Below are 14,778 nucleotides of genomic sequence, written 5' to 3'. Positions count from 1 at the left end.
CCCTCATAAACACACACACACACACACACACACACACCAGCACAGTCGCACAGCCCTCACAAACACATACAACAGAGTGCACGCTTCATCATTCACAAAACAACACTTAAACAGGAGATTATGAAATCACTCTGTGGATGAAACCCGGCCCGGGTGGTGAAAGCTCCCACACACACACACACACACACTCACAAACTGCTCTCGTGCAGTGAGCAGAAGCACAGTGCAGTTTCTGACTGTCTGCTCAGGCTAGAGCTGAGAGAGAGAGAGAGAGAGAGAGAGAGAGAGAGAGCTGTGCATCGCCCGGAGGAAGAGAACGGCCAAACACTGATTTAATTTTACAGTAGAATCACTCGCTCAGAAACGCTGCCTTACCAAAGGCAGAAAAAAAAACCCAGAGAAAAAGAAGGAGAGAGAGAGAGAGAGAGAGAGTATGACCATGTGCGACATCACTGAAGATGACCTAAATGAACTGATGCGGGAAGAAGCAGAAGATGTCTTCTATGACGGTAAGGTGGTCAAGGGGTCGTGATGGGATTCTGAGTGAGTAAAGAGAATGAGAAGGGGAGGTGAGGAAGGAGATGTTTAGGCCAAGTTCCAGTGTTGAGTTTTTAAATGACTGATATCAGTTTTAAGTCTCCGCGAGTTTAGTTTATGTTTGTTGGGATGAAGCATTAGAATTCACGAATGATCTTAGATTTGCCTGTGTGTATGTGTGTGTGTGTGTGTGAGTATGTATATAAAATCACCTGTGGCTGGCCTATGTTTTAACATTCTTTTCGGCTGTTTGCAAGTTTGATTTGTCCTTCTTTTCATGCCTTTCTTTTTGCTGTATCCATCCATAGATCCCAGTTTTGGTTTATTGATGCTTGGCTATTATCTGTGAGCAGGTTGCATTGAGTGGGTGTGCTTGTGTAACAGCTGATGAAGACATGTAGAAATACAGTAGTGGACATTCCGCTGTATCATTCTGCTGGGCAATGGAATAATTTAATTTCACCGTCTTGTTTACGGGTCAAGACAAGTAAAACATCCACTGAATTTAATTTAAGCAAAACCACAAAACTCTGGAAATGAAATAATGTTTTTAGTATGGCTCATATTTCAATTTAAGACCAGTATACGTATCCTGACAGATGGCAAAAATTATTTTAGTAACTCATTTTTCCTCTAATCTGGAACAAGTATTTAAGTGAAAACTAATTCTATGCAAATTAAGGCTGACCCTGGTGAAAACCACATTAGGAAGTTTTACATAACAATATGCTACTGCTACTTCTGTTATAATGTGATGTCCTGCATGAAATATATTGTAGAAAGCCTTCTATGTTTCAGACGACTCATATGAGTAAATGACCAAAATGTTCGGTGTTTCCATCAGCGTGAATGCACTGCACTGAAATGTGACCAGGAGAAAGACACCATGTTCCAAATGTACTTCTGTTCACAGTCCACAACACTGATAACCAGTCAGTGCAGTCTCAAGGACAATAGATCCTTTTAGTCAGCATACAAAATCTCTATGTGGGATAATTTAGGGAATTAATCTCAAAACATTATCACCATTTTCCTGTTTTTTAATCTTAATCTTTAAAGAACCTGGATTTTAAATCAGCATCGAGTCGAGATTGTTGCATTTCATTTTATAACAGTCATTTCAGCTTTGTGTTTGGGTTAGTCCCACCCTTTGACATTGGCGCTACGGTCTCCTGTACTTGAGGAGGAACAAGAGTTTTGAAACTGACATTTATACATTGCCACATCAATCCTTCCCTTTAAACCACAGAATCTGACAACCATGTTAAAATTAAAGATCCTTTCCTGTTGCTAGGTTAAGATAATGTTTGGGTTTGTCAAGGTTGTATCCTGTCATCTAGAGTATGTCTGAACTCAACACCCTGCCTCACAACATTTTCTAGAAAGAGAAAAGGTAGAGAGAGAGAGAGAGAGAGAGAGAGAGAGAGAGAGAGAGAGAGCATTATAGAAACCTCTGAGCAGATGTATTTCATTCAGTCATATTTGTGAGCTGCAGTAAATTATGGCTTAGGTGGCACTTCCCCTCCTGAGGCCTGCAGCTGCAAAAATGTCAGAGCTAAGCGATATAAAGTAGAGAGTGTGTCTGGACGCTGACTGTATGTCTGCCAAAAGGTGACAGACGTTTTCTCTTCTCGCTGGTACCTCAGAGCCTCTGATGTTTACCGACGTATGTAATGCATGGAGATTTGGTAAAGTCTGGGTTAATGAAACATCTAAAGCGAATGCTCTATCTTTTGTTAAAATCGGCTTCATTTACTTGGTACAGACACTGAGAAATGCACTGAAACAGTAACACATAGAGAAGGAACGAGGGGGTGGGGGGCAGGGGGGGTATTATGTGTTCAGTCTAACATGATGCATGATGTCACCTAAAGTTACGAGGGCTCACTGACGGCCTGATGCAAAGATGAACATATTGTTTGAAACATCAGGTGCCGAGGTTCAGACGTGGGTGTATGTATCCAGAGACAGTATAGTGTATCTGACACACCAGACAGGTTTGGCCTGGGGCCTTCTCGGGGGGAGGGTCTCCCGTGCAGTTTCAGCCTCCTCTGCATGCCTGAGGAGCAGGCCTATGCCATGCTCCTCGCTGCTCCAGATACACACAGCCTCCAGTAAAACCCCTATGGCTCTTTTCACACAGCTCAAACCCCTGTGAACTTTTAAGAGTTCACCCACAGTCCTCAAAACTTTTTCTTTTTTCTCATTAACCTGATTCAGACCAAAAAAAAAAGAAAAACCAGAAGGGATGAAAAGGCAACTTTATTGTGTTAAAAATACACACAATGGAGTCTTTTGACTCTTTTTCACGCGCGATTCATAAGTTATTCAAAGAGCCGTTTGCATGTGACTGCCTGTGGTTCATAGAGTAAAGTGGGAAGTCTGTTCGCTTGCCCGGCGGGGGCCACAGCCGGAGTGCCGATTTGAGAGCGACAAGAGACGGACCGCACGCTCGGTAAATAAACCGGGAAAGTGGGTCACATTGACCATGAGTCTCAAAATGCTAGTTCAGCTGAAGAAAAGTTTTGTGAAATCCCCTATTAAAGTGCCACTCAGTGTTTTAAAATGTCTCTCATTACTTCAGATCCCTGTATATGCCACATGATACCTCCTGAGGGCAAGATTACATTCAAAACAATATATGTTGGTACACTGCTGCAAGCTTTGGCATGAATAGTTACTGTTTCGTGTATTTCCACGGTTACAGTTTATGAAAGCCAACTTTTCATAGATGGAGGAAGAGAAGCATTGCCAAACACTCACAGCTGAAGAATGCACCTTAATTCATAACTGCCTGTGACTATTCTGTTGGTGTCAATCATTGTGTTTTATCCTCAGGAGCCCTCTGGCTTTTTAATACAGTTCAATTCAATTTTATTTGTATAACGTTTTCACAATGGACGTTGCCACCAAGCAGTCTTTCAGGAAAAATAGATCTGATACCCCCAGTTAGCAAGCCCAGGGTGACAATGGCAAGCAAAAACTCCCTAAGACTGAGAAAGGAAGAAACGTTCCTCTAGACTTAGACCTTAGCCTGAGATGGGGATGAACCAATACTCAGAAGGGGGAGCCCATCCTCCTCAGTTACATTAGTTAACAGTTTAAATTAGATTCATGAACACTTTAACTTTATATAAAAGTAATATTAAGCAAAAAGGATGTATGAAAGTGAGTGTCATCAAATACTGGAATTGTGGAGGGACTGACTTGCTTGTATAGCTTCACTTGATGTAATCCACACTGGTGTGTGTTTCTCAGTGTCAGTTTGGCCTGATTGAATCATGGTCCCACTTTCCAAGTGTTCCCCTTCCTCCATCGAAATGCCACAGCACTCAGTAATCACGGGAAGACAATAAGCCATGCTCGGGGTAAGCAGGGGGTGCACCTGCCCGCAGATCGATCCTCAGAAAGTCTCTCGGTGGGACTCCGCCGTGCTCTTTGGGTGACACAATGCCTGGATCAGGTTGTTAGGTGGCAGACGGGACAATTTCACAGTGGTTCTCCATTCAGCCACGCTCAGACTCAGAACAGGGCTCTGTCTGACTGGACTGACCCAAGCAAAGATCCAGCTGGGGGGAGTCATGGTAGATGCAACCATGCAAAAAAAAAAAAAAAAAAAAGCAAAAGCAGGGTCGGATTTCACAAACCCATTTATTCTGCCTCTTCTTGTCTAGACTTGCCTCGCTCTGGGGTGCTGAGGCCATTGGAATAGAATTCTCTCGGGGGGCTGGGGCAGCGCTCGTAGCATTTGATTTCAGACCGGCAACCCCCCCCCCCCCCCCAATGATTTATGGCTGATACGGCTGGGGAGGGTTGGAGCCGTGATATATCGGCGGGGTTTGGTTTTAATGGCATGGCAGAAGAGATGATGTCTGATTTTTTTTTTTTTTTTCTATCGGCTCTGAACTGTGATGGACTCACATGGTGAAGCACGATGTGCCCAGTCATCAGAAAGCACATAACATTCAATACTCCTGAAGAATAACTGCGTTACCAGGGCTTCTGCGTCAACAAATCTGGACAATTATGACTCTGTTAGGGGTACAAGTAGCACCCAGTATCCAAAGGCTTTGTCATTGTCACCGAGAGATTATGTAATGTCAGAGTCAGTGATTAAAATTAGTGAAGATAATCGTATGCAGCCGGTTCGGTAATTATTCCAGCTAGATTCTATCAGGAAGCTAATGTCTGAGGAGTGTCTGACTGTGTTTGAAGTTGAAAAAGATAAACTCTAAATGACATGCTGCTGCTTTATTGCTGACGTAATTCAGCTTTTGCACTGCTTTGTTGTGTGTGTGTGTGTGTGTCTGTGTGTGTGTGTGTGTGTGTGTGTGTGTGTGTGTGTGTGTGTGTGTGTGTTTGTGTGCGCGTGTGTACGCGTGTCTGTGCATGCATGTGTAGATAAGACATTGGTTAGAGGGGATCTCTCTGGAGGGGGGTGTGCTAAGGTCAGTGTGGGTTAGTTTGAGACACCGAGGGGCAAGTGTGTGTCAGAGGGAAAGGCGGAGGCTTTGACCTGGTCACGTCAACTCAAGCCACACAGTTGTAGGGCATAGAGAGCACGCTCTTCCCGACTCGGATGATAAAGAGAGTACAGAGACCAGCTCTGAATCTAACTCTGCTCTTCTTCTGACTTCCACCAGCACGACAGGATATGATAAATGACTGATTACAGTTTTAAAAAAAACAAACAAACAAACAAAAACGACGTACTTTACAGATGCAGCTGTTATTTGCAGAGGGGTCAGTAATGTTTAGGCTTTGTGTTCAGTCACTGTACTTGTGTCTCTTTTGCCTCGTAACGGCAGCATCCATTGACCTACTTTAGCCCAAATGAGCAGAACACTCTGCTTACACGACATGTTGTTTATTTTTCTCACTGAGCATTGACAGAAAAGAGACGATGTGAAGGGGTGAAACAGGCTGTTGACAGTCTCAGTGATGCAGCTTTTTCACGTGAACCAAAGCCCCTTAGGACTAGAGATGAACCAGTCAGGCAAGTGTCGTGTAGCACAGAAAACAAACGTGGAAGCTCTAACAATACGAAGTCATTCATACAACCGTCATTGTTTTTAGCACCGTTTTTCAAAAGCAATTTTCCTCATTTTTGTCCTAAACTGATTCTAGATCAGCATAAAAGCAGGTTAGAATTTGCACACCAGTGAGCTTATTCGGAACACCTGGGAGGCAGGCAGTTTTTCTCTCTCTCTCCCTCTCTCTCTCTCTCCCTCTCTCTCTCTCTCTCTCTCTCTCTTTTTTCTGTCTACAGACAGCTGTGTGGAGTGGGTGGCTGTTACCTGCTGTGGAGCCTGTCATTAAGACCAAAGAGAGGAGACGAGCCATAGGGCATGACAGCCTATAATCTGTCCTGAATGCTGAATGACTGTCTTGCTTCTTAACTCCCTCAGCCAGTGAAAATATACATACTCTTGTGGTTAGGTAGTTTTAAGGGATAGTGTAGACAATAAGTCCCCACTCTCTCTCTCTCTCTCTCTCTCTCTCTCTCTCTCTCCCTCTCTCTCTCTCTCTTTCTCTCTCTCTATCTCTCTCTCTCACACACATACACTTCAGCAGAGGGTATGTGGTAAGGTGCTAAGGTCGCATGGGGGAATTAGTTTGTGACACCAAGGGGCAAGGGTGTGTCAGAAAGAATGTGCGTCTGTACACATATGTGTATGTATGTATGTATGTGTATGTATGGATGTATGTTTGTATGTATGTATATATATGTATATGTGCAGGGGTGCATGTACAGGAATTAGGCTCTGATAATCCTTACTCCTGCGCTATACAACAACACAGCTTTCCCACTGATAGTTTGTACCTCACACATTGTACAGACACACACAGCCACGTATTCGAGCAATGACGGACGCTAGTCCTCAGCTGTGCCTGTCCCCTCCCATCCCCTTAACCTCTTGGCCCCGGGGCATCACAGGGTATTTCCTAGTAACCCTCTTCTGTGAAATTAACCCCAAGAGCATGTTTGATGTTACGGTGGACGCGTGTGGACAAATCCTGCTCCGCGTTTTATTCGTCCTGGGCAAGAGAGGCCATTACATGCTACATTATGTCAGAAAAAGAAACCCCACAGGCTAAGGGTAGCTAAGAAAGCAGGGACAAGAAAACGGTCAGTGCTCTAAGGTAACAGCCAACACAGACTACTCGGTCAGTCCTGTTCAGTGACCCTTCCATCTGGGTTTTCTGTATCCGATAACCCTGCCAAACAGAAGACCTCACAAAGAGATGGCTTCTGCTTTCTCCCCTTGGGACCGTGTTAAGGCTTCAGTTATTATCGGGATCTGATCGGAGGTCAGATTTAAGGTTTTAGCCCGCGTCTAATTTAAAGACAGTAATTGAGAATTTTAAACCCAGATCAGTAGGGGGATGATGAAGGTGTTAGCCGAGGGTTTGTTCTGCATGGGATACCGGTGGCTCCTTTAAGCGTGGCGTCTGTTTGAGTGGTGCTCCAGTAAATATAGCTGCCTGGTCGGGGCTGTTGATGACAGCCATAATTACAGGATGAGCTTTAGAGCAGCTGAGAGGAGATGTGTGGAGGTGCTTCTGTCTCACTGCAACAGGCTGTCTGGCTACATTCAGTCGCATGGTACTCATAGACAGTAAGATATAGTTTTGTGCCTTAGTCAGTCGCTTTAACCACAGTGAGCTCATTAAAAGAAACAGGGTACTGATGATAGTATTTGTGAGTCAGATTTGGTGCATGTGTGCGTGTGTATGTGTATGTGTGTGTTTTTTTTGGGGGGGGGGGGGGCTGTTATAATGTAATAGAGTAGTCAGGTGTTCAATGTTTCATGTGGTTGCTCTGATTTCTCCGTCCTGAAAAAATGTCTGTGAGTAGGACTTTTCCTTAACCACAGCAAGCATAAGTGTGTGTGTGTGCTATTCATTCTATTCACTAACCCCTTGTAACCCTCTTACTCATTCTTATCTCAAGAAACAGAGCTGTACACTGCAGAGCTATACATTTTCAAAGGCTATTACACATGTGAAATGTGCTTAAAATATTGTTCCCTGTATCGCATTTACAAAGTCTATAGTGAGTAAGTCACTTGATTATACAATTCCTCCATTTGTGGTTGAGAAGGCCTGGCTGATTGTATCAGACAGCACATTTTCTGCCAAACAGGCCTCGGTTTCAAACAAATTACATTAACAAGACATGGTGGAACAGCATAGCATGTTAAAGAGGTCAGTTCCATTGGTACCAATAGATTTATGTCAAGTCAGTCTTTGAAACAAAAGAGAGCAGCCAACGCAGGAGCAATTTAATACGTCATCAAGTGGTTCATTGGTGCATATTTTTACAACATTATTTCTTTGATTAATGTAGCAATTTTCATGGTCAACTTTAGAATTTGATTTTCTATAAAGCCTTAAGATTATTGATAAAAATAATAATAATAATGTGCTCCTGTGTTTCGAGCACTTCAAAAACAGAATGCGTCGCACTGAAATTAATTATAGCTCCATCAGTACAGAGGACGGTCTGTACGTAACTGAATCTGGCTTTAAACAACTGAGGGGCTATTCATATATCGAATAGCCTTTATGATTTGCATATGCCGCCCAAACATACAATCAGTACTGAGGCGGCAGTGAAAATGGTGACGAGTGTACGAGCACACAGCGTAATACCCGGTGTTTTCATGTGAAAATATCATTCGAGTGAACATCCACGAGAATGGAACAACGCTTTAAAAAAGTGGGCGGCATATTTCGCTGCCCCTAAGGAGGAGCGGTCTCAGCCTACTATTACAGCTATGATTGTTGATTGGTTCGCTGTTCCTCAGAGGGAGTTCTATATTTCTAAACTGGTATACACATGATTTTTGATAAGACGTTGTCGGCAAGGATTGTATCACCTGAAAATATCGCGACGCAAAAGCGCCCATTTTTGTAATTTATCGCACGAGCTCCAGAACTATTGAATGAAATCGATTATTTCCAGGCTTTGTTTCGAAAACTGGGAACTGGGAGCCGTTTTGTGTTTTTTTTGTTTCGCATGGATGAGGGAGCGCAGTTCAAGTAAATAGGATTCACTTCGAATAAGTTTATCAACGGTGAGTATTGCCTCGAAATCTGATGACCAACGAATTTAATGCACAACATAAAAGTTTGTCTCCAATACCTGCTGAAAATGCTCAGAGACCTTGCCTTGCTCAGGAAAACTGAATAGATTTCACTCATTTTTGTGTAATATGAGTCATGAGAATAGGACAGTTATTTTAGTTACGTGACGTTCCATTTTCCCAAATTTTAGTGGATCAGATAATTCTCAAAAAACTTTCTCACCGTATGAACGGTGTCTTAAAGTAAATTGCGTTCCAAGTTATGTGCCCATTTAAAAGCATTTTTCGAGATTTTTCGAGGGGATATGAGATCTCCCACCAAAACACTACTGTTTTCTTTACACTCATTTCCCTTCAAAAGTCTTGACAAATTTGGTTCCCAAATTGCAAAACAACTGCACTGTCTTTTTGCAGTCACCAGTACCACTAAACATAATTTGGGTTCGCCGCTTTCATCGTTAATCACTGACTGACCAAATTAGTTTCGTCTTGATTATTCAACATTACCATGACAAAGCCACTTGTGCTGACATGGGAAGCGTTGTGGTGATAGTAGAGACGAGGCGAAATATTGCTGTGAAGTCCAGAGGGGAGGACTGGATTGATGAGTTAGGTTAATGTAGCCCTACTTAGCTGGAAGAAGGCACACCCTATTTGACGCACTTGAGAAAGTCTTATGAGAGAGAGTCACTGATAATAGTGAATCTCCCATAAGGTTTCGCTGTTTTGTTGAGAATGGATTTGTCGGTGTTCTTGAAGTTTATTGTTTGAGGAACAAGATTGTTGACGGATAAATTCATCATGAAACATGACTAAATTTTTTTTTGCCAATAAGATTATGAAGTATAACTACTGATCTCGTGCATTTGGTAAAAAGTTATGTAACGGCACAGCAAGACGCCCAAACTATATCATTATTCCCCCACAGATGCAGGTGGGGCATACTCTTTCAAGGTTCTTTCTGGGGAAGAAAGGTTTTCTTAGATATGGTTACTTGCAAATGCTTTTCCCCATTGCCAGTGCAGTGTTGTTTATATGGCTTTTGCTGGGAAAGCTTTGGTTTAGTGGGGGGTAAGACAGAATGCCAAGGCCTAAAGCCACCAATATGACCATAACTAGAGACAAATATCCCCTTTCCAGCTTGCTCTCTCTCTCTCTCTCTCTCTCTCTCTCCTTTTTTCACCCACTTTTCATTCGTTCACTCCCTTTTCCTTTGCTCCTGTTCATTCTTTATCTGTTCACTCCTTCGTCCCCCGTAACTCCTCCTTTCCTGGCATTCCAACTCTATCTGATTTTTTTTTTTTCAGAAATGTCATGAAACGTGGTAGAGTAAATTCTCTTAGTTGTTCCCCGTTTGACATTTCTGAGAGGAAATTTAAAAGATAATCAGTTTTATCGAAGTCTGCTGAACTAGTGAGTAGGACTGAATGGAGTCAGCCAATGATGTTTTGTTTTCTTTCTGAATACAACACAACATGACTCTTTTGATACAATGGAGCATTATAAAGTATGACATCACTCTTAGTCTTGGATAAGAGCTAGGTCAGTCCGCGAGATTTGCACTGGATAATGATCAGCTCTGTCTTTTCTAATCTGTCATTAGTTTGAATTGAGAATGCAGACATTTGAGAAAGGCAAGCACTGTACCTATAATTCAGATACTTGGGAAGGCTTGAAAGAAACATATAGTTTTGTCTGTTAAAACTGAGTGTCTGAGAAGCTCATGTGGTTTGGTAAGACCTGACTGGCTTACACTCTTACTGGGAATGGCCTGTGTGACTGTGATTCCCAGTGATGGCCTTGTCTAGTTTTTTTTTTTCTTAGAAAGAAAGTCCTTAAGTTTTTACAGCTGATAGTCATTAAACAAAGGCGTGTTTCATTCATGGAGGCCAACAATGTTATCCCTTTCAGAGAAGTGTTGATTCTTTGACCTCACCTCTCTGCTCTTAGTGTGAATGAATCTGCCCACTGGCATGCAATGACAGACCAGTAACATTACCATTCCTTTCACAACTTCTACTCAAGGTTAGAGCTTGCAATGTGTTTTTTTTCCCCCTTCTTCCTCGACACCATACAGCTGTGTTTTTTGCTTTGCCATACCATAAGCCACCGCTCATAGTGTGACTCAACTTGATTAATGATGTTACTCTGTCAGGGTTATCTCTGTTTAAAGATTGCCCTCCACTCTGGCTGTCTTGTTCTGACACATCCCGCCCGGAGAGCTTGGCCCTCAGGGCTGAGTGGGGGGTGTATTTTCTGGTAAAGTAGAATGAAGACACTGAAAGATATCTGAAATTGTCCTGAAGGACTGCTGTGAACTGAAGAGGCAGAGAGAGACTGAGGGATGAGAGGCAAACTGATGGTCTCTTTATCCTTGCATGTCCTTTGACTGAATGAGAGAACAGCGTTCGGCTGTACGTCATAGCAGTGATGATGAGGGCGTCCGTATTTCAACAGAAAATCACAACAGTGGGATATCTATAGGATATGGGATCGTGACTGTATTCAAAGCATCTTCTGTACTCAGACAGCTGCTGGCACTGTAAAACTCTTTCTGTCATGGAGTTCTATGTTTTTATTGATCTCAAAAGACCCATGGCTTTTGGCTTCACGGATGCGTTTATCCCTGTTTCCCCCCGGTTGTACTTTACCAGTGTCTAAACATCCATTACGTATGCATGCACACACTCAAACACACATCACACATGTACACAATGCTTGATAATTTGCTTTTAACAGGGTGTTCCATGTTTTGAACTGTGGCCCACAGTGTGTTATTTGGAGATGGAGCACCAGTATCAACTGTGTGTGCGGTTGTACAGATAATCATTTGGGCTCCCAGTGGTGATGTAGCAGGTGTTGGACTGTGTAGCTGTGGGCCAGCTTGAGGTCTCTTTCTCTCTCTCTCTCTCCCTCTTTCACCATCTCTCCTTTCTCTCTCTCTCTCCCTCACCCCCTCTCTCTAAACAGATGATCTGTGTTTTTAGCATTGCTCTGTAGGGGGCTTTCCCATAATCCCCCTGATTAACAGTCCATTTGGATCCAGCGGTGTACAACTGCACCCCCAGTGGCATGTACTCCCCACACTCACACACACACACACACACACTCACATAAACACACACAGAGAGCCACTCTGCCTGCTTTTAACCTTTTTCGGTTTTGATGTCATAAGCTTTCAACAGAAATCATCAAAATCATCACAGTGACTTAGGCGCTGTACAGACATAATCTGATAAGCTGCTGTTTTTGTTTTTCTCAGTGGTGAACAGCTTTGCAGGTGGATGATTGGTTCACATGATTTTTTTTTTCATCTAAACACTGATTGCCTCAGCGGAGAAGAAACGACGATGCCGTCTTGTTTGGATTTCTTTTTTTAACTGACACATTTTCCATAGATATCTTACGACTAAAGTGAATAATTTAATTTGTTTTTGAAGAAACGTTTTATGACCGTGGCATTTAGAGTGACATTGCCTCGTTTGCCTCTAGGGAGAGTGACACACAGCTGCAGTGTGGCAGCTGGATGAGGACCCAGTGATGGTAAGAGCGCGTCATTCTGTGTAGGCCAGAGGCAATGCAGACAATGAAAGGCAACTCCAACTGCTTTAAACTCTGGGGGGGACTAGTAATCTGCATGTATACGATTATGTATTGCGTGACTAAGAATAACGTATGGTCGTCAATTTAAGTGAGATTTGATGTAAGACTCACTTTTAGATGGATTTCAGGATAAAATAAAGAACGGAATGACTTTCCGTATCTCTCAACTAGTTATTATCTTTTTGTTTACTTGTCTATTCACGTTTGAAATGTGAAAAAAGTGTATGCGAAGTTCTGTCTTAACCTCCTTTGTAACCTGAGAGCCACTGTCAGCACCCATTCAGGGAGCTTTTCTGTCCTCCAGAATTTTCCATTTCCGTTCTCTCAAAAAATCTCATAAATGTAACCAAACCACATGCACAAAGTTTCAGCTCTGAACAGCTACTGCCCAGGTGATATTGCTGGCAGGTTTTCTTCTCACGGAAAAGACAGATGTTCCATTTATGTCCGGCTGAGCGAGTGGAGCTGACCCCGGCGATCTGTTTCTCTCCCACAGCTGATTCCTGCCCAAACAAACCCAACCGTTGCTTCAGCCGTAAAATCATATTAAAGCTTTACCTGCCTTGTCCTGTCCTAAAACATGGTGCTGGTGTGAGTCCCTGCTTGAGTAATTAATACCGTTAATTTCCTGTACTTCAAAGTGGAGTAGCAAGAGGCGAAACGGGGCGGGGGTTTATGTGCATGGCATGTTTTACTGCTGAATGAATGGGGGTTTTAGCCTAGCTCCAAATTTAGTCAGTCCAAATTCAAGTCAAACTGAGTTCAGTGGCTCGACAAATAAGCATTTGCATTGCCGTAGCTCGCGAGAATATGGAAATTCAGATCCTGTGTGGAGTTTTTAGCATTTCAGGACAGCTATTTCTCGAAGCATTGTAGGTCACAGAGGGCACTTTTAGGCTGATTCTCTCTCTCTCTCTCTTTGTAGTGGCCAAGTATTTATCTTGCTTCGCATTTGAAACATTGAAGGTGCTTTTCAAACCCTCTCCAAAAGAAAATAATTTTATAAATTAAAAAAAAAAAAAGATACGATGAGATATTACAGCTAGATATGTTGTTAAGTCTGTTAAAATGGAGCAATGGCCCCCGACAAGGCAGAAAACAATCACATTTGCATGAATACAGCCACTTCAGGAAGATAATGTCCCTTTATTCCGTGGTGCTGGATGGATATTTTAGTCATTGCCGTTCTCAGATGGACCCAGCAGATGCGTTCTCACTGAGTTCTCCCACTGCCTCACATGCGCTCACTCTCTTGCACATATAGGAATGTCCTCCCCTCCCCCCTTTCTCTCTCTCTCTTCTCCCTCTGATCCTTTCAGTGTGTTCTATAAATATTGGTCTTCCACATAATGCCCAGTGCCAAGGCACTAGATACGCACGTCACCTCTATTTTGTGTCAGCTGTAAGCTATGCCTTAGTTTTAAACATGGATGGTCAATCCCCTTTCTGTCCAGATATTTCTCATCTTTCTCCAAAAAACTACACGGTTAACACTGAAGTGGATCTGAAACACTCTGTCCACTGAAACTGGATTTAACTAGCTATGTTTGCCCTAGTTTTTTTCTTTTCTTTTCTTTTTTTTTTAAAGGTCCTTTTTACTCCTTGAGGCTACTGTGAAAGTGCTGGAGTGGGTGTTTTTTTTTTGAGGGAAAAGCTCTGACCAAGAAGGTTAGTGTTTCATAGTCATTTAATAATGAACTGTCATGTTCTGTCCTCTTAGCCCAGTGACATTTTCAGCATGGTCAGAGTTTTCTTAAGCCTGCATATGTGTGAGGAAAATGGTGGTCAATTAAGGCCCACTCTAATATCCATATGTGACATTTATATGTACAGAGATTTCTCTCATTAATAATGCAATATATACCTGCAGCTTATACTCAGGATTTGCATATTGATGTGAAATGAGTTTTTCATTTTTTTTTTATTTTATGTGATTTAACTGAGATTTGTTTTCATTCAAACATTGACCAGCTCTTTCAGCATCTCATGTAATTTGGGTACTTATTAACACTGCATGTGACAACCCATCTAACTTTTTCATCATGTCAGTACTTTTCAGTGGCTTTCCATTAAATCCTGTGTCTCAAATTATAACCAAGAGTTCAGGGTACAGGCATCCTCCTACAATCTTTTACTCATGCATGAGCAGAGCCTGGTCCATAGGTAGCTCTCCCCACTCACAAAGCAGTGGATCAGATGGTATGGTGTTGTAGTTCTTGGTCTAGTTGACATTATTTATTATTACAAACATTATTTTTGTTTTCTTTATGAGTGAGAAGAGCTGTGTGGACGGTTCACACTGTGAACTGATTCATTAAATATAGCAGCCTCTATATATATCAGGCTTGTTAAGTGAACACAAATACTATGTACTTTCTCACTCACATTGTTTTCTCTTCCTTCTCAGTTTACAACAAGTGACATGTGTTTGTGTAAATAAACAAACAAAAACAACAACAAAACCTGCATTGTTTTAGATCACTATTGTCTGTTTACACCAGTGCGATGGCGAGATCGTGTGTCGTGTGACCGCAATTGATCACGTCAT

The 14,778-nt window shown here is 42.4% G+C and overlaps 1 protein-coding gene across 1 annotated transcript in view; it reads left to right on the top strand.

Annotated features, from left to right (window-relative positions):
• Positions 1–433: 433 nt before the first annotated feature.
• Positions 434–14,778, top strand: part of ripor2 (RHO family interacting cell polarization regulator 2) — a 38,132-nt gene continuing 23,787 nt past the window's right edge. The window contains exon 1 of the mRNA XM_030789500.1: positions 434–509. Within this exon, the coding sequence (XP_030645360.1) occupies positions 434–509 (76 nt within the window). The remainder of the gene's footprint in view (positions 510–14,778) is intronic.

The sequence above is a fragment of the Chanos chanos genome, chromosome 12, assembly GCF_902362185.1.
Source record: "Chanos chanos chromosome 12, fChaCha1.1, whole genome shotgun sequence".
In the NCBI taxonomy this organism is placed as follows: Eukaryota; Metazoa; Chordata; class Actinopteri; order Gonorynchiformes; family Chanidae; genus Chanos; species Chanos chanos.
The sequence above is the reverse complement of the archived record's forward strand: the minus strand, read 5'-3'. Positions and strand labels throughout refer to the sequence as shown.